Here is a 20,751-nt window from a genome sequence, read left to right on the forward strand (position 1 = left end):
AAGATGATAAATATATTTTTCTCCCTAGGATCTCCACAACAGCTGGTCTGACGCTGCTCGCATCCGCTGTCTCGTAGGGAAACTTCGAACATAGTCCTCTCTATTGCTATTTGTGTAACATTGAGCCTTGTTATGAGGCTCTTAGTAAGAGCCCAGTCCTGGTCCATAACTCATCAATGACAACACACACTGAGCGATGACTTTCGACTTGGAACACTTTGGGACGAGAAGATGTTACTAAGCTTCCCAAACGCTGCCCGAGTTGGATACGGCAATCGAACTCTTTTTAAAAGTTGGGTATGCCCTAGGTAAATATAGTCGACAACAACAACGAATGCAGAGTCTGCAATTTATTAATTTAGTTGTATAGGTTGAATTATATATTTTAATATCAATAACCATCAATTCTTACTGGGGTTCCTTCCCTCATATATTTTTTATAGTTGGTAAAGCTTTATACGACACATTAATATTTATATTGTTGAAAGGATGAGTTAGCCAAAACAATAAAAAATTGGTTAAATAAAAAATAATTTATATCAATTATCTGCGTGGCGAAAGTATGTTTGTATGTGCTTATTGTTTCATATTATTTATCTTTTTAATTGCAGATAATTGTTCATTACGACTTGTAACCTTCAGTTTTCCATCATAGCTGTCGCTGTTTAAAGTATGGAGCAAACACATATGCAAAAACTTGAATATAAAACTTTGTCTAGTTTCAAAGCTGCTTTATTCTGAAATATTAAAGCGACATAAGAGCTGAGTTGGACCACTGGCTAGAACACGATTTGAACTGAAGATCGTACGTTCAAATCTCGTCTTTTTTTTGGCATAATTTGTTTATAATCAACCTCATGCTTGGCTTTGAAGAATCTGAAACATGCATTTGTCGAATAAATTTCTGATCCAGTGTATTTAATTAAGCTCTAAAAACTGCTTCTCAAGAGCAGAGGAGATTTCTGACTAGCCGTGGGACTATACAGAGTGCTACTATATTAAACAAAAATTGTGTTTTGTTTTACTTCTGTATTCGATATAAATGGTATCACATAGCACCATTAAAGTAGGGTTTTACGTCGTTAAAAAGGAAAGAAAGGTGTAGAAGGAAATTATCAATTCGTTTGTATTTTTTTTTTGTTCGTTACCCGAGAACGCCGTGATTTATAAACTGGTTGGGAAAAATTCTCTTTGTATGGGAAATGGAAAGAATAATAATAGAAATAGAAAATAATATAATTCCTATTCTTTCCATTAACACTTGTAGCCGGATATATATATATATATATATCGGGCTACAAGTGTTAATCGGGTTCGGGGATTGGTCGGACATTTGGAAGACTTTGTGAGCGTGCAATGTAGATATTCACAAAATAAAACGTATTTAATATCGTCTATTCACTGTATTATTTGAATCGATAATCGTACAACACAATAATATCAAAGGATTACAATAATTCATCTCGATTAAGAGCAAATGGGTTGGAAGCAACCATCGCATTCGAGACGGTTGTCAAAACATAACGATTTGCGTTGCCATGACGCTTACAACTCCATTCGGGGTGACCCGCTCTTAAAAGTAAATTAGCCATCAAACATTATTGCCAACTACTCGATTTCTTAATTATCCAAATCAATAATCAAAGTAACTGCGCCCCTTTATATATATATAATAAAAAATATAAATAAGTATAAATTATTGAATGTTCTATTTTAATTACAAAGGATAATGTTTATTCAAATCGTGATTAAAAAAAAGCGCGATTTTCAATTTAAGTGTACCGTAATTTTTATTTATATATCTTATCATTTTTAATGATAACATTGGTAATAATATCACTGATATAATTAATGGATACATTTGTAATATCACTTGTAATGCGTACAAATATCATTTTGTAAATCGAGAAATATTATTTAAAACAATATCAAAAACATTTTTTGTAAAGCTTATAGCACAAATACAATCGTGTGTTTTCGTTAATATATAAAGGGGGATATCTAATTGCACATAAAAACTGAACGTTATGTACGATATCTCCATTTAAACTTGACTACCTTATCGGCAGCACGGCAGATAATTATATATCTGCGGGTTGCGGGTGCCTAAATAACATCAAAATAGATACCATCGTATATATTCTAATCACTTCAGCGTGTGCACATTTCGATGTGCAGTACAAGTAGCAGTTTATAATTAATACCAATAAATTATTTAGTTTTTATTATATATGGCCTGATTATTTTAGCCATATCAATAAATAGTATAAATATGTCAGTTACTTTGTGCATATAACGTTGATTAAAATTGTATTTTACTATATAATATAATATGTAGACAGTAGACACATGTTCGATGCGAAACGGGTAACTGTAACAATAAATTTTGAACCTGGCTATTAAAATTATCCACTTATCGAATTCATATATCTAGCAAAAATTGTAATTGCTGAGTTTCTTGCCGGTCAGTTGAATCTACTTTCCAAACCGGTGCTAGCTTTATATCTAATTCAACACATGACGATTCAAAAGTACTAGCGACCCGTCCTGGTTTTGCATGGCTATTCAGCCATTTTGTTCAAAATGTCAACAAATTATAAATACAAATCTTTCGCTATGATCGTTCTTTCTTTTGGTAATAACTGCATCATAATCTGTTGCGTGGTTTGGAAGAAAGCGAAGACAGACCCAAATGGAGAAATAGTTTAAATGTTCACTTTTAGTTAAATTTAAAGAAAGAAAGAAAGAAAGGATAAAAGTTTAATCCTTCTAGATAGAATTACATTTTCGAACTAACTTGACGAGATTATTGTAATTATTGAGATATATTGGATTAAATTAAGAATTAGAAGAAAAATCAAAAACGTATAATTTAATATAAATATATGAAAGTCAAGACAAAGTGTAGATTTATGTTGAGAGAATATTATTAAAGCAAAACAATTATTACACTGTATGTCTCTGGGTATTTCCAAATCAATAAAATTAATAATCCTAAGACATCCATAATCTCTGTAAATTACGGATATCGATGATGATATATTGTATACAACTATATCACATCACAAAACCTTAAAGTCAGATATGAAAAATATACTGATATGTGTTTTATGGCTCTCTTTCTGTGGCAGTTGTAAGGTCTGGGGGTAGTTTGACAGAGGTTAAGGTTTACTTAGCAAGGGAATATGATAATATGTAAATATTTGTGAAGTAAATCGAGCATTGACATAAATAATACTTTAATACTTGAGAATAGAAAACATCGATACTTTTAGAGGTTGGATGTCAGATATAATCTATAAAAAGTACATATCGTTATATTTTGGACAGTATCTTTATATATTATAACCTATGTGTTATTCTTATGTATACGCTATATTATTGTAAAGTTTCATTAAAATCCATTCAGTACACTTTGCGTGAAAGAGTAACAAACATCCGTACATAAAAACTTTCGCCTTTATAATATTATTAAGAATAAATTATCGCGATAGGGAGAATAAAAGAGATAAGATAGATTACTGTGGGATTTGAAGAATTAGGGCAGTAACAGGCTGGACATTAACAATAAATAAAATATAGTACAGTTAGTAGATAGTCCGTTTATATATGAAGGGTTTATATAGCAGCGTTAATCATTGATTCAACTACTACATGATCTGTATAATCTGAATATATATCTGTATAATCAGAATATATAATCTAAATTAAACTTGGTTTTAATTAAATCGTAATAATTTAATTAATTACTATAAATTAATAAAAATGTATTAATCATCTTTGTCAACATCGATTGTCAATTTTTATTCGACATATCAACAGCTTATGGATTAACTTGGCATTGATCAATAATGGTACAGTTACAATACCAAAATAACATCGTCGTTAACGACTATTCACAATCTTATCTTAGTCTAAATCCTAACTTCGTCAGAAACCTTGAATTTTTTAAGAAAGGCTTAAGTTTCGATAAAGTGACATCTGTATTATAATGATATTGATAATAATGAATCGAATGACCAATCGAATGAGGCTTAGAATTTTTGGTTATTACGTATCGTATTAAAATTAATTAAGATAGCATTTGCTTTGATCGAGTGACTTATAAAACTGAAGCCCCGAGTATCGGGAAAGTAAAAAATCGTATGGTTTTACCGTCTATGGTTTCTATATATTGGCAGTTGCAAATCAACCATCCGTGTGATGGCAACTGAGTAATCCAATTACGACCATCATTATTTCAGAAATAGCCGGCCATAAAGTCTGCTCAATCGTATCACCGCTGCACCGTCCTCAATAAAAGATAAAACATGATCATCATATTTGTATTTTATTAAAATATCTATGATATTTAGTTGGTCGAATAGAGTAATAAACACCGAGAAGAACCAGCCTATTCTCGGTAGGATCTACATTCTGAACCTTGTTTTTTTTTTTTATGTTAGATGTGGCACACGAGCAGGAGGCTCACCTGATGGAAAGTGACTACCACCGCCCATGGACATCTGCAACACCGGGGTGCTTGCAGGTGCGTTGCCGGCCTTTCAGGAAAGAGTACGCTCTTTTCTTGAAGGTTCCCAAGTCGTATCGGTTCGGAAAAACCACCGGCGAAAGCTGGTTCCACAGAGTGGTTGTGCGAGGCAAAAAATGTCTTAAAAATCGCGCTGTTGTGGATTTTCGGATATTTTGAATTTTGGCGAGATGTCCGAAGGTGAAATTCAGTAGCCGGGATTAATCCGAACAATTCATCGGAACATTCCCCGTGATAAATTCTGTAGAAGATGCAGAGCGATCCAACATCTCTACGCAAAGCCAAAGGATCAAGCAGATCGGAAAGGGCTTAATCGTCGATAATTCGAGCCACTCTACGTTGGATACGGTCGAATGGAAGGATCTGGTACTGGGGAGCATCTCAAATACTGGAGATACGACAAATGGTGTTTTTTTAGCAGTTAACGCGCAAAGTTGCGTCTTTTTGGGGTTGAAATGGACTAGGTTTAGCCGGCCCCAGTTCGAGACTTTGTTTAACGAAGACTCGATTTCAGACACAACAGTTTGTTCCGGTTTTTTTCGACGTTTTCCCGAGAAATATTAGCACGGCCGGTGTATGAGGTGTCTACGGTGCTATCGTCTGCATAGCAGTGAATGTTACTGATTTGCAACAAGTCATTGATATGCAGAAGAAACAGAGTGGGTGATCAACGACTTTGATGCTCCGATCTGTCAAAAAACTGGTAATCCAATTGCATAATTTCCCGGGAAGCCCATAGGAAGGAAGCTTCGAAAGAAGCGCTTTGTGCCACACGCGATCGAAGGCCTTCGCTATGTCCAGACTGGCTGCTAATGCCTCCCCCTTGCTCTTAACTGCTTCCGCCCATTTATGAGTCAGGTAAACTAGAAGATCACCGGCTGAGCGACCCCGACGGATACCGTACTGGCGGTCGCTAATCAGCTGGTACTCCTCTAGGTACCGCAGGAGCTGGCAGTTAATAATGGACTCCATTACCTTGGAGAACAAGGAGGTGATGGCTATAGGCCTATAATTGGAGGGGTCTGAGCGGTTGCCCTTTTTAGGGATCGGATGCACCAAAGCAGTCTTCCAGGAGTTCGGGACGACGCCGAATGCATAGGATTGCCGGAAAAGACGCATTAAGAACGGTGCCAACTCGGGAGCACAAGTCCGTAGCACGATTGGAGGGATGCCATCGGGTCCACTGAACTTATGAATATCTAAGGAAAGAAGTGCTTTACGAACTGCACTTTGCCGGAATGTAACCTCCGGCATCGTGGTATCACACACACGGCGGGATTATTGGTGGTGACATTCCTCGGTCATCTAGAGTCTAGGCCTAAAAGATCAGCTTTCTCCTTCGCGGTATGGGCCAATGACTCACCGTCTCTGTGCAAAGATGGAAAAGAGGGCTGACAGAAATTCCCTAAGACAGCCTTAGCGAGAGACCAGAACGCACGTGTTCCTGAAGGGAGGCGCACCAGTCTCTCGCCAATTCTGCCAATGTACTCCGTCTTCGCCTTAGCAATCACGTTTTTGGAGGACCTAGAGACAGAGTTATATTCCTTTCTGAATGCGCTGGTATTTACATCACGAGACGCCGATGCGTTAGCCCAGTCTTGGTAGCGTTCCCATTTTCGGCGTGAAGCCGTTTTGCAGAAACGACCAAACCAGGGCTGCAACTTGCTACCGATGGGGACCGCAGAATACGGAATGAACAGTTCCATACCCTGAAGTACCACATCGGCGACAGAGTCAGCAACAACGCTCGGATCATTCGGCGAGAAACAAACCTGCCCCCATGGGTAGGATGCAAAGAAGGACCGCATCCCATCCCAATCTGCTGACTTGTAGTGCCACACTCGGCGGCAGCCCACGAAACGAGGTCGTGAGTACCGCGCCACCGGCACTGTACTCCGGACGAAACAGGCTGGATATGCAGCTGATGGCAGGATGCCCAGAGAGGGATTCTCCACCGCAGTCGCTGATGGTACCCTCCTGGGGTAATGAAACCAAATTCTGCACAACCATTATGTTTTGGGGGGTGGGGGATCGGGCCTCCGGGACTCTCACATACCGGACGAAACGCGGTAGCATAGCTACCACTTTACGCCGATTTTGAGTGAGAGACTGGTACTGGTACTTCCCCGGGCGTGCCGGCCCATTCGGCTGCAACCCAAAGGTATGCAGTGTGGCACTACCACTAGTAAAATATCGATTCGAAATCCTTGTAAGAGCCTAGTTGAATAAATTATATTATGATTTGATTTAAATGACAACGAATGATTTTTTTAAATTAAGAATCCTAAGTAGTAAATAATTGTACCTTAAAGTATATTCATTATGGAACGTATTCCTTTTTAACTACTGTATTTTTACACTAGTCATTATCAGTACAATAAATGGTATTTGTATAAATTATCTTCATTAAATTAATACCCTCTTACTACGGTAATCCCCTTAATTAAAATTTCTTATTACATTTAAAACGTGTCAATATTTTATATAGTGCTAGTTGTCGCCCGCGGCATCGCTCGCGTTTCAATGGTTGGTCGTCAGGAGTTTGGCATAAAAAGCGTTGTCCTTCCTTGGGGTTCAAGCTTGCTTCATGCAAAGTTTCATCAAATTCGGTTGAGTGGTTTGACCGCAAAAGAGCTACAGACAGACAGACACACGGACATAAGCACTTTCGCATTTATAAATTTAGTATAGATTTTTACCGGAATAGCGGTTCCACGCATTCAACGAAAACTGGAAATTGATTATGTTCACCTGATCAACTTTAGTCACCACTTTAAAAGAGAGGTTAGTCAACTGCGCTGGGCATAGAATAGAACATAAGTTTTCCGTCATGCTCATAATGCGACAAGTCGGCAAATCCAAAAAGAACGGTTCGGGCACATGATCAAAGGTTTTACGTACTTTCTAAGACTATGAATTTTCCTTATAATATAGACCTATTTTTTTGTTTTTCTACGACACACACAATTTGATAAAATTGAATGAATCAGCAATCACAACCCTACCGATCAATCTTCCTCGTTCATTCTTCATTCTTTCACTTTCTGTAAATTTTACGTACGTTGGCGGCATATTATGATCTCAACTCAACATTTATGTGTGTGTTTTTATGTGTAACATTAATTGTATGCGGTTATGGCAAATTGCACGACGCTCTCTTATGCCGTCGTGACACAGCTGTCCTCAACATCCTTATATACGTATGCGCGTGTATAATTTACTTCGTTGCTATATATTGTTACAATAACAAGAAAACCTTAAACCGAAACAGTGTTGTTGTTTACGATTTGACAATTTTTACACCCCTTTCCAAGGTTGATGAACTGGTTAAATTTAGGTCATATATGTACATTTATGATGTTCATATAGACTCGATAAAGTTTACAACTGACGTGATGATGATGATAATGAAGAAAAATAAAGGCAGAAATACATACATATAATCAGTTATTGTTACGATTATGTTTATCATACAACAGAGTTATTGATGATGACAAATTATGCTCGTGGGAGTCTGCTTTCGTTGTAGCTGATAGTTGGCTTCAAATAATACCCGTAAACCAATGCGCTATTGATGCTATATCAATATTCACCTAGCGATGTAAAAACTCGTACGTTCAAGCCTGATCTCTTGGGCTATTGTCCTCCCTACTCCTAGCGCAAGCTTTTAGCTAAATTTGTGGGGTTATAAGAAATAATAGTAATCCTTTGCAATTTGCAATTTTTGCTATGCAGCTAGTATTCTTAAAAAAAAAACACAACTCAGGTTAGTTTTTTTTTATAGTATATACGTTGTTCATAACAATCTAAAGGGGTTGACCAAAAACTGAATAGACAAGGCTATTATTTAATTATTAATAAATTGAACCGAGATGGCCCAGTGGTTAGAACGCATGCATCTTAACCGATGGTTGCGGGTTCAAACCCAGGCAAGCACCAATGAATTTTCATGTGCTTAGTTTGTGTTTATACTGCATAATTCAGCTCGTGCTCGACGGTGAAGGATAACGTCGTGAGGAAACCTGCATATGTCTAATTTCAACGAAATTCTGCCACATGTGTATCCACCAACCCACATTGGAGTAGCGTGGTGGAATATGCTCCAAACCTTCTCCTCAAAGGGGGAGGAGGCCTTAGCCCAGTATTAGGAAATTTACAGGTTGTTAATGTAATGTAAAAAAAAATTGTAATAAAAATGATAAAGATGCATTTTGTTTGGAGTTTTGATTAATGAAAACAAATTTGACTGCGACTGCAAATAACAATTAAAACGAGGCAAATGTTAATTGTGAATTCTTTTGTTACGGCTCGACACGGCTAATGAAAAACAATGGATTAATGATTCACGTTGCTGTCAAAACCAACAACAGTTTGGACAAAATATTAATCTAAGTAATATAAATTGAACGAAGCATTCCATAGGCACTAATGTAATTTTGAAGATAACTTTTGGGCTGTATGTTTTTTTTTAATTTAAAATTGGTCGGCGGACCGGCAAATGGGCCACTTGATGGTAAGGTACTACTGTTTGTGGGCATGGGCGCTGTATAAACTATTCCTTACACCACCAATGGATAGCCACCAGATAAACCCACACAACCAATATTGGGAGCTAACATGTTTTATCTATTTGGCTGTAATTGATCTAGCCTACTCATCCTTCAGATTGGAACACAGAAATACTAAATATTGCTGTTTGGCCGTAGAATAACTGAACAGTAAAATATGATAATGCTGGGCTGGCACGCACAAAGTTTGCTCCGAAACTAAGTGTAATAATCGATGTTTGTTAATTAGATGAAAGCACTACGACGTTTTCATGCATCTATTTTAGGTTTATCACTCATCACTCATCACGTACTACGCGGCAAAGACAATTGTCATGAGATTGGCTGTATATTTTGAAACATTGTCTCGTATCCTTAACTAGCCACCCACCCCTGCTTCGCACGGTTGTAATTTGTTAGTAAATAAATAATTTTATAATGTTTTTTTATTTTTGAGCGCATACAAAGTATGTCATAAATGAAAACCATGCATAATTTGTAATAAAAATGGAGTTTTTAACGGTTTCTAGATTCAAATTTTGCCAATTTTAACTGCCATTTCATTTAATATAATTTAATTTGTATTTTTTTGCTGTTTTACTTTTGTCTCACGCACACTAAGACATGTTCTAAACATGAGCGTCACTCTACTAATGCACGCCGATACAATAGTAACTAAATTTTGTTTTCTTAAATTCAATACTAAATTATATTAATATTGTATGGTAAAATTATATTAAAAAATTTCAAGATGGATGGACTATTAACTTTTCACTATTAACCAGGGTATACCAAGGAACCCTACGCCGAGCTTCTTCGCGTTCTCAATGACAACATGTTGACAACCAATAACAGGAAGATGATGGTCCTCTTATCCATAATGGCATTGTGATGTCATGACTTGTTACTCTGTTGTCATGGTGAAATGTCTCTTTTAAGCAATAGATAGGTTTAAAAATAAAGCATGAAACTATAACCTGACTACGAAAAAGTGTGTTACCGAATTAATTTAAGCAAAGCAGCGATCTATCGCTTGTAATATCTTTATTATATGCCGATTTAGCCCTTTCATTTGAAATCTAACACAATAGATACCAAAAATATATATTTTTTAATACCGTACCGTACGTAGGTTAATGTCTTATTTATGTCCTTCAGAGCGCGCCATTTTGAATTTTGAGTGACGTCATATAGCCTATAAACAGCGGAACTTCTTTTGACTAATTATGATAAGTAGTTTAGAAGTTATGCGGGAACAAATGAATATACTTACATATGCGTATGTATAACACACCTGCTGAAACACAACACTCTCCAGAATCGGGTAAAAAATAATGTTTTAGGACTCGAGTTTTGCAGTCTTAGTCACAAAATCCTAGATTAAAACTAAAACTTGGCATGTTTTATGTAAGATAATGGATCATCAAATTATTCCTCTATCAACAGTTAAGATGCCCAACATATCGATCATCGAGTTGAAACTTATATATTTTTTTTTTAGTAATCACGTTACCGACTTCATCCGTTCTTTAAAATGAGGCCTACCAAGGAGGCAACTAAAAGAAAATTATAGAATGTTTTTATAGTATTCATAGTAGTTCCTAATAAAGACACCAACAGGCTCGTAATTTTTAATAGTATAATTAAACCTCTTTGGTTTTTATTTGCATTATTGTTAGAATTATACATATATCAAAATAAAGACCTAAATAATGATTATATTATTATATTATATAATTATTATATTATTGTATTAAATAATATATAAGTTCCTCGACATGTATTTATGAATTGTATATATGTATATCATATTGAGCCTAGAAAAATGTTGTATTGAGTCTTTACAGTAAAATATACTTATCTCAACGATGGAGGCACAGTTTATTCTTATAATTTTGATTAAATTGACTGAAATAATTCGTGTTAATTAAGAAAGAAAGGATAACCCTTTTAGTACATCATTGGAACATGATTTTTAATTTATTCGTATTTTATTAATGTTGCCTTTCATTGAAATGTGTTTCTATGTTTCTTGATTATTGTAACTTTTAAAATAAAAAAAAAAAAAAAAATTTTTTTTTAGCGGTAATAATATATTCGTGGTCCTCGTTATACAGCCGTAGATAGGAGCGTGTTCAACGAGACTAACGTATTTTACGTATTTTGATATGTATTTTCTACGTGTTTATAAATTAGATTCGTGTGTTAATAAATCCAAATATATATGATTCTTTCAAATTTAACTATTTTGATTGGATTTAAATTATCATTATTGAATTAAAAGATTAAAAAGATAAGATTAATTGGATTTGACGAAACGCGAGTCGGACTTAGCTACAAATGGTTCGGCATAAAGTTGCAGTTTAACGACTTGCCCAATGGCATTCAATGATTCAGATTAACTAGTTCGTTTTACAAATGAAACTTGGTACTAATCAAATAATATGTACAATTTACACAATAAACATAATTTTTAATATATATTTTGTATTATGTAGTAGTAGTGTGTGTATGCTTATAAGTATTATCTCAAATCCTCCCGTCCTGCTGAATATGGAACATAAAATCAAAATTAATGATTAAATTAAGATTAATTAAACTATTTCTTATGTAGAACCAAAGCCCGTAAGAGTTCAGTCGGTCAGTATTAAAAGTTATCTGGTTTGTCTGTGGAAAAATTCTTAATAACACGAAAACCACGTAAAGCATATTATGAGAGAGAGCAAGTAGAGAGCGCATCTTTGTTTGCAGCCACTCTTGTGCAATATATGCAATGTATCCCCTGTGATATGTAACGAGATTGGCCGACGTAAAATCGTCATCATGTCTCAAATTGGACAAAATTTTGTAACGCTATTATCCTCTAACTCAAATTGGACCACCGTGATGGAATAACATACACAAATGACAAATTTGTGTTTATATATTCATCTCGTGCTCGGCGGTGAAGGAAAACATCATGAGGAAACCTGCATGTGTCTAATTTCAACGAAATTCTGCCATATGTATATCAACCGCATTGGAGCAGCGTGGTGGAATAAGCTCCTAACCTTCTCCTCAAAGGGAGAGGAGACCTTAGCCCAGTAATAGGATATAAACTAAACTATATATGATCTAGTCTTATTAGTTAGTCTTATTGATCTTATGTTTAGACGAGCAGTAAGATGTGCTAAGACTGATTATAGGTATTGTTATATTGTGGTTATATTATTATTATTTAAACTTATACGTACTCATGCGATATTATTACATATTCCATCTTGCAGTTCACATTTAGTCGGTATTTTTATAAAACAAGGTATACATTGTTGATTTTTTTATATACAACTACCTTCAGCACGAATTTTCATTAGATGAAATACATTATTCTTAGAAATAAGACCAGAAGTTATTTTTTATAAATACAAATTTATTACTACCCTCAAGAAAACAATTTACAAAACGAATCTACTTTGAAAACAATTAAATTTAACAAACCAAAATTAAATTAAACAAAAACTAAAAATGTAAGACCTCCGAAACTATTACAACAATTACGGAACAATCTAACGAAAAACCCAACAAACAGAATGACGTTGCCGAGATGTTGACCCGATAACAGCCGAACAGCAAAGAGATCGCGCCGGGTGCTGGCGCTGCTTTTTATATATTTTCCCCACTCTTCTTCCATCTTCTACACGGCCTTTCCTGACGGGAGACCGTCCTCGGACTCCTTCATCTTCTCACTCTGGAGATCAGTCGCCAAAATTGGCATCGAAGGCTCTGAGCCTTCATCGCTCGACGTGAAGGTGGGTGACACACAAGGCTCTTCGCCTCGTGTCTGCGTCCCTGACATGCTGGGTTGCGGCTCACTTGCGTCACCAGGAACGTCAACATTGGAAGGCTGGGTAACGCTAGGAGTTATCGACTCCTCATCCTCTGCATCTGCACAGAACGAAATACCACCACAGAGAAAATTCACACAAAGAAATATAGAAAATTCTTTGTCAGCGCTAAAGGTTATCATTCAAATTGGTATACTTGTAAGCTAAACTGACAAAATAGCACAGCCTAAACACAGCGGATATAAAACAAGCAGATATGAGTACCAATCACCTGGGGCAGTTCCCGTCGGGGGAGTGCACCCTCATGACTCGATAGAGGTCTATGCGGACTTACATGAGACATAACTTTGCATGTGTGAATCAGTACCCATAAAAGCATGTTTCAACCCAAACTAACAACAATAAAAATACGGACAGTGTTTGCCCCGTAGACATACGCTACACACGCACATACACACCACGACTCGTCAGAGGCCAACTCGTGGCATGACCCTGCGTGTACACAGCTCCAGGACCACATGTCTGAGCGACTCCAAGACAGTGTCCGAGCACACAAGTAACAACAAATCAAGAAGCCACTTCCGAGGCCCTCTGATAAACCTCCGCATTGAGGAGTATCAGGACAACACACACAAGGTCATCTCCGTGACGTTCTGGCTGCCCCGCAAGGGTACCAGGTAAACACACACATGGTCACTTAGGTGACGTTCTGACTACCCCTCAAGGGTATCAGGTAAACAACACAAAAGTCACCTGCGTGACACTCTGGCTGCCACTCACGGACACCAGGACAACACAGCTCATTCACCAGTCCCGAAGAATGCCTCGCATGTATCCGGGGTCCACTCACCTTGCCACGGAATCATGTATTCCGCAGCTGCTTGCGTTGATTTACCGTACGATCCGGTCACAAGCTGAAGCTCATAGCGACCGTGAGGAAGAATTCTTACCACGCGGTAAGGCCCTCGCATACAGGAATCCAGCTTCCCAGTAGATTGTGCCTGTTTTCTAACAAAAATCAATGAGTTTACTTACTTCAAAAGTACGAGGCAAATTACGACCTTGGGTGACGTATGCATCTTGACGCTCTTGATTCGAACGTAGTCATTCGGATGCTCTCTGGCGACGTATTTCACGTAAGTAATAGTCACGTAATAAAGTCAGTAATGTAACGTCTAAAATATCTGGCTAAACCCATGAACTGACTAACCTGCTTGACATTCTGCGGTTCAGGTGTGTCAACCAAAGCCCTAACTTTTTCGTGACTCGGCCTAACCTGACCTGAGAATGCACCGACGCATCCACCTCACTACCACGACGTGGCGATCTGGATCGAGAACGCCGGCGTTGACTAACGTCCCGAGGGGATCTTAACCTGCACCGCGGCGATAACGGACGACGTACACTATGTGAAACCGTGCGATTCGGCGATCGCGAAACATTGCGCCCTAACAATCGTGTTTGCCGGCGCCGCGATGGCGATCTATCGTGCACGTTTTCTGACACTAACCCATCACGACCACCAGAACCCGCCATGTGCTCACTCGAACGCGTTGGAATAGACGTAGCCCTAAACTTATTTTCTACCGCACTAAGACGAGCTATCATTGTTTTCATTTCGAGCCTCAACCGAGTATTCTCGTCAGGAGATCGTTCACGACGCCTACTATCACTCGGATCGCGGCCACTGCGACGCTCACGACTGCGCGACAACCACGGCTATTGCGACGACGCTCACGACTAGGGCTGCGGCTACCACGATGGCTCGTACTACGATCACGCTCATGATCTGACATTGTAACTAAATCGAAACAAAAACAAAATCGCAAAATCTATTAGCAAAATCAATCATTACACAACTACCTACGTATCACGTATCAAAACAAAACTAAATTGAAAACTCGCTTGAACATGGATACGAATACAACAAAGCGACCGAAAAGAACTAAAATAGCGATGTACCCACTAAACACCATAACATATTGCAACGAAGTTGTACACTCGCTAAAATTAGGACGTAAACAAGGAAACCTAAACTCCGAACTGATAAAAACAATCAACAACAGCAAAACAACAAATGAAGTGGGCTAAATGAGACAGATCCCACTTCTGATCTTAGAAATAAGACCAGAAGTTATTTTTTATAAATACAAATTTATTACTACCCTCAAGAAAACAATTTACAAAACGAATCTACTTTGAAAACAATTAAATTTAACAAACCAAAAATAAATTAAACAAAAACTAAAAATGTAAGACCTCCGAAACTATTACAACAATTACGGAACAATCTAACGAAAAACCCAACAAACAGAATGACGTTGCCGAGATGTTGACCCGATAACAGCCGAACAGCAAAGATCGCGCCGGGTGCTGGCGCTGCTTTTTATATATTTTCCCCACTCTTCTTCCATCTTCTACATTATATTAATTATTATTATTTAGAGTTTAAGTCTGTATTCATTTACAAACAATACGGAGTAAATTTTAATCTATATAATGTGTTTAAATATAAAGATGTAACCCTAAATAACAAGATACAGGTATAAATTTAGTCTTGATATTTACGTTGTTCCTGATAACGTTTTTCTACTAGATTTACATAATCCTATTAAATGTGAGCGATACGAGTCGATTTTGGTATATATAAAGAGTCTCAAGTAGTAGATGCACTGAAGTTGTAATTGTCACATAAAACAATGCGTGCTGTCTTTATTTTGGCCCTTGGCCTAGCGGTGGCCGTGGGTGAGTTTATTAGCTTTCTAAATAAGTAGAAATAGCAATTATCTGTAACAACCGATTGTGTACCAGCATGCCATAGAAGTTATTATTTAATGGTCTCGTATCGACTTAAAGTCTCCTGTGTATTTTTTGTGACATAGATCGAGGGACAAAAGGTGCAAATAGGCCTTCTGATGATAAGTGGTCACCACTATCCATAGATATTGGCATCGTACTTGGTGGTTGGCCTTTGTACAAGCCCGTCTGCATGGGTAGCACCCACTCGGCATATATTCTACTGCCAAACAGCAGTATTGAGTATTATTGTGTTCCGGTTTGAGGGGTGAGTGAGTGTAACCACAGGCACAAGGGACATAAGATATAAGTTCCTAGGGTTGGTGGCGCATGGGCGGTGTAAGGAATGGTTAATGTTTCTTACAGCGTCATTGTCTATGGGCGGTGGTGATCACTTGCCATCGGATGGCCCATTTGCCCGTCTGTCTACCTATATCAGAGAAAAAACTCAAAAACCTTAAAAAAATCCTTATAACGCCAATGTACCACTAGACTTGGGAATTATGATGGTAAGTCCCATGTCCCTGTAGTTACATTGGCTCATTCAACTTTCAAACAGGAATACAATAATACTAAGTATTGTTTCTTGGTGGTAGAATATATGTTGAGTGGGATGTACCTACTACGTGCCACTAATAATACCACACGTATTATAAAAAAGACAATAGCGTTATGTTGGGAAAAGCAATTTTATTAAATTTTATGTAATATACATTTTCAGTCAGCACTTCGGCTGATAGGATTATCGGAGGATCTGTGACATCGATCGATCGGTATCCATTTGCTGCCGCTATGCTTCGTTCACCTTCGGGCTCTGGAACGTTCTGGCAGGCTTGTGGTGGTTCTATTATAAATAACAGATCCGTTCTCACTGCTGCCCATTGTTTCAAGTGAGTAAATTTTAAATTCATGGACGACCTACTTAATGAGTGTATTATGTGTATTATGAAAAGAATGAAGTTAAGTTTCCGAAATAATAATCATCATCATCCTCTCCAGTTGTGTCCAGATGACAGCCATGATTGTAAGGAGCAATGACGTCGATACATTTTGCTGCAGAACGATATGTGTTTCATGGACAATGCCTCGACCATCATTATTTTAGGATCTTGCTTGCTTGCTTCACCTGGCACCATATGGCCAGAATATAAATGTTACAAAATGAACATTACTTCTCAATTTTTTCCTAACTTCATGAATTTGCCTTAATATTTTTACTTATTATTTTTACTGGACATAATCACTTAATTGACTTCAATAGGAGAGGTTTCTGAATTTTTTCTGTATATATTATTTATGATTTTGTTAAATCGTTTTGGGATATGTTGTGTATAAGACATTCTAGTTCAGGCTTCAGTTCAAATGTAAATTCCGACAAATTTCAGTCAGATTTTATTGATTTTGAAAAAAAAGCAAATAGATAACTAAAACCAAATGTATAGTCTTTTACTTGCAGTTTATTTATTTGAATCTATAATCATAATAAAATAGTATTTACACTCAACATTGTTGTAACTATATTATATCTAAAATAACTGTTATTCGTTTTAGCTCGCATCCTTCAACTATTTTTTGGCGTATACGCGTTGGGTCCACCAATGCCAACAGTGGTGGTGTAGTGCATACCACAAACGTAATCATCAACCACCCCAGTTATAATAGATTCACTGCAGACTATGATGTCGCAGTCGTAAGAATTAATGGGGCGTTCTCTTTCAACAACAACGTACGTGAGGGACGTATGGCTGGCGCTAGCTACTATTTGGCTGATAACCAGGTCGTGTGGGCCATCGGATGGGGACTAATTAATGTAAGTTCTATATTAACTTACTGCACTTATTGCATAGTATAATATGTATTGTAAACTATAGTAAGCGAAGGTAGGACTTTGTGCGAGTTCGTCCTGGTAGGTTAGGATTGGTTAGTAGGTACCAACTGCTCATCACATATTATATCACCAAACAGTAATCCTTAGTATTGTTGTGTTCCGTTTGAAAACAATTTATCCATAAATGCTTATATTTTCCAAATTTCCGACTGCGTCACTTTAAATTCTAAAGCCCTCACCAGCAGCACTCGCCAATAGTGAAATAATTTGAGTCAGTCGAAATTGAGTCCGCTGTTAATGTGTAACATAGCACGCGCTCTTTGATTTGAGCAATGAGTGTACGTGGTGCTACAGTTGGTTGCAGATGGTACCAACTAATTTGTTTGTAAAATTCATTTTTATTCAGACGAAGCGGTCCTATTGAGCGGCAATACTGATTTGATTTCATTATTTTCGTTGGTAAGAAACGATTTTAGTGTCACAACGTATTTCAAATTCGGCGTAATAAAGCTGACTTTGTATTGCTTCTTCTCTCAGCGATGTTATGTTACAAATTGTAGTATTATAGGTTCCATACTGTAATACTCAGTTGTTTACACTCACTAAATTAATGCTTGAATCTGAACTATTATAGAGGTACTATTCTTTAAGAATCAAATTTGAAACTCACCGCAGAACACGAACGTGAAATGTCATAATGTGATATGAGGCATTGAATATAGTATTCATAAATTTTATAGAATACACTCATCCGAATGGCATATAATCGTAAGTCGGTTGTAAACAATACACGAGTGGAATACAGAGTCTTTCAGAATCACACTGCTGTTACAATACAGGCGAATGCTCTCGTTTAGTGATCGCTCTAACGAATGTTGATTGCTTTATATAAAGTGCTTAATATTAAATGATGAATAATCTTTCAGGTGAATGGACCGGCTTCCGAACAGCTTCGTCACGTTCAAATTTGGACTATTAACCAGCAAATCTGCAGAAACCGTTACGCCACGATTGGACGCGTCGTCACTAATAGCATGTTGTGCTCTGGTTGGCTCGATGTCGGCGGTCGCGACCAATGCCAGGGCGACTCAGGTGGTCCCGTGCTACACAACAACATTATTGTCGGTATTACCTCTTGGGGAGAGCAATGTGCTTTGGCTTATTTCCCCGGTGTTAATGGTCGTGTAACTCACGTTTCTTCATGGATTCAAAGCAATGTCTAATTGTATAATTTGAAATAAATATTATAACAATTATCTTATAAAAACAACGTTTTATTAAGTTTTTAATGTATTTTAGGTTTTAATGTCAAATGTTTGTAGTAAAGTTCTTCTAACATTTATAGAATACATCTATCTGAATGGCATAAGGTTGTAAATAAAAACACTAAAAAGTATTAATACAAATTACTCTGATATACATTAAACTACTACCGGTAGGAATAATATGGTCAAATAAAAATTGTTATTCAATAAAGAAGCGTTAAACTTGCTTATTGATTATCAAATATAAGAAGAATCGACGAAAATCTCAGTGGGATTTCTTTTTTATTGTATATTTAACAATTATGTGTTTGTAGCACTATCAAAATTCTTTAAAGGTGTACAATCATCTAAAAATTTTTAGTTTTGTAATATCTTTACACACACACAAACAATTCTTTATCAATTTAATATTTTTGAACATTTTCTGGAACGTGGTAAAAATGTATACAGACAAAATATCAATCTTACTTTGTTTATATAGGGTTTTCCCATATGAATAGATTGATGAGTCAAATTGGGCTTGGCATGACGAATTCGGGCTTACTTTATAATCTATAGTGATACCACAGAATTCCGTTGTTTCTAGAAAAGCGAACACTGGCAAGCGCGGCGGTGACGTAGCCACACACACATGTAAAAGTTATCTTAACAACCCTATGACATACCCTATGACAATTTTTGTCATTGGGTAGTCAAAACTTGAAAGCGTAACAAAAAATGAAAAAACCGTCTTTCGCATTTACAATATTAGTATGTTATTATTTTCGAAGGGCTCAGAGAAGTGAAGAAATTTACGGCGCACTTTCCAAGAAAACGCTGCCAGAGCACAGATTCAAGAAAACCTTACACACTACACTGTTACACTGGGTCAGTCACCCTTCAAACCGGAATACAACCATACCGAGTATAGTTGGTTGGTGCCAGAATAAACGACAAGTGGGTGGTACCTACCCAAACGGGTGTGCACAAAGCCCTACTGCCAAGTAAATTGCTGTACATTTTAAATTACTGTTATCGATATTACGTTACGGTGTCAATTTTTTAAAGCAGTGGTGGCTCAGTTGCTGGAACACGTAAATCATAACCAAAGATTCCGTCCGGGCCAGAACCATAAAGTTTTCGAGTGTTTAATTATATTCAGTAAAGTATAACATCGCAAGGAGACCTGCATGTGTCCAAATTCACTAAAATTCTTCCACATGTGTATTCTACTCGACTCACAATGATGAAAAAGCTACAAAGGTTTTTCCTCAAGAGGAGATAAAAAAATTGTCCACCAGTGTGATATTTAAAAGTTAATGTTAGTTTTATTTTATACTTTTATTTATTTTAAATAAAAAAAAACTTAATAGCTTAATAGATAATATAATATAATCTGGGGGCACGGTAACGCTCATTTTGAATCCTATCCTAATAATTTAGGTTTGCATTATATTTGAAAAGTACCTATACTTTAGATTTTATTGTTATCTAAAAAACTATCCTACCTACCTATCAGGGTAAACCATTTGTTTATTATTTTCTTAAGAAATTACAATAACACAATATGAGAAACAAGGGCGATTCGTCGCAGACATGGTAGCGCTTACAGTTGACTCCACAATAATGGCGTTCAACATTCCCGCCAACCATCGCTACGACGCTTCACCAGACCGACTAGCTGTAAAATCTTGTTTCCTCTTAATTTAAAAGATGGCGCTTGCGATGCGCCGTCAAATACAAAAAAATGTAATATAATAATATTAATGTAATACAATAAACTTATTATTATTCCGAATATTTAATATTATAGGAAGAACAAGAAAATCAACAATTCCAGAAACCTAAACGTATTCAAAACTCTAATAAAAGGAATCTTTTCGAATCCCCAGAGAACACCGACGGATCCCATAGAAAAAATAATACCCAAAAACCTCCTAAAAAACAGAATGCAAATATACAGCAATACATGCTAAAAAAC

At 36.8% G+C, this 20,751-nt stretch overlaps 2 protein-coding genes across 4 annotated transcripts in view; one reads left to right on the forward strand and one right to left on the reverse strand.

Moving 5' to 3' along the window:
• Kcc (kazachoc) overlaps positions 1-20,751 on the reverse strand; it is a 361,663-nt gene that overhangs the window by 90,540 nt on the left and 250,372 nt on the right. The window lies entirely within an intron of this gene.
• Positions 15,549-18,764, forward strand: LOC113402018 (trypsin, alkaline C-like). Its single transcript, XM_064215262.1, has 4 exons — positions 15,549-15,647; positions 16,420-16,588; positions 17,250-17,508; positions 18,453-18,764. The coding sequence occupies exons 1-4, from the start codon at positions 15,602-15,604 to the stop codon at positions 18,747-18,749; spliced, it is 771 nt and encodes a 256-aa protein (XP_064071332.1). The 5' UTR covers positions 15,549-15,601; the 3' UTR covers positions 18,750-18,764.

The sequence above is a fragment of the Vanessa tameamea genome, chromosome 2 (assembly GCF_037043105.1).
Source record: "Vanessa tameamea isolate UH-Manoa-2023 chromosome 2, ilVanTame1 primary haplotype, whole genome shotgun sequence".
NCBI classification, from domain to species: domain Eukaryota; kingdom Metazoa; phylum Arthropoda; class Insecta; order Lepidoptera; family Nymphalidae; genus Vanessa; species Vanessa tameamea.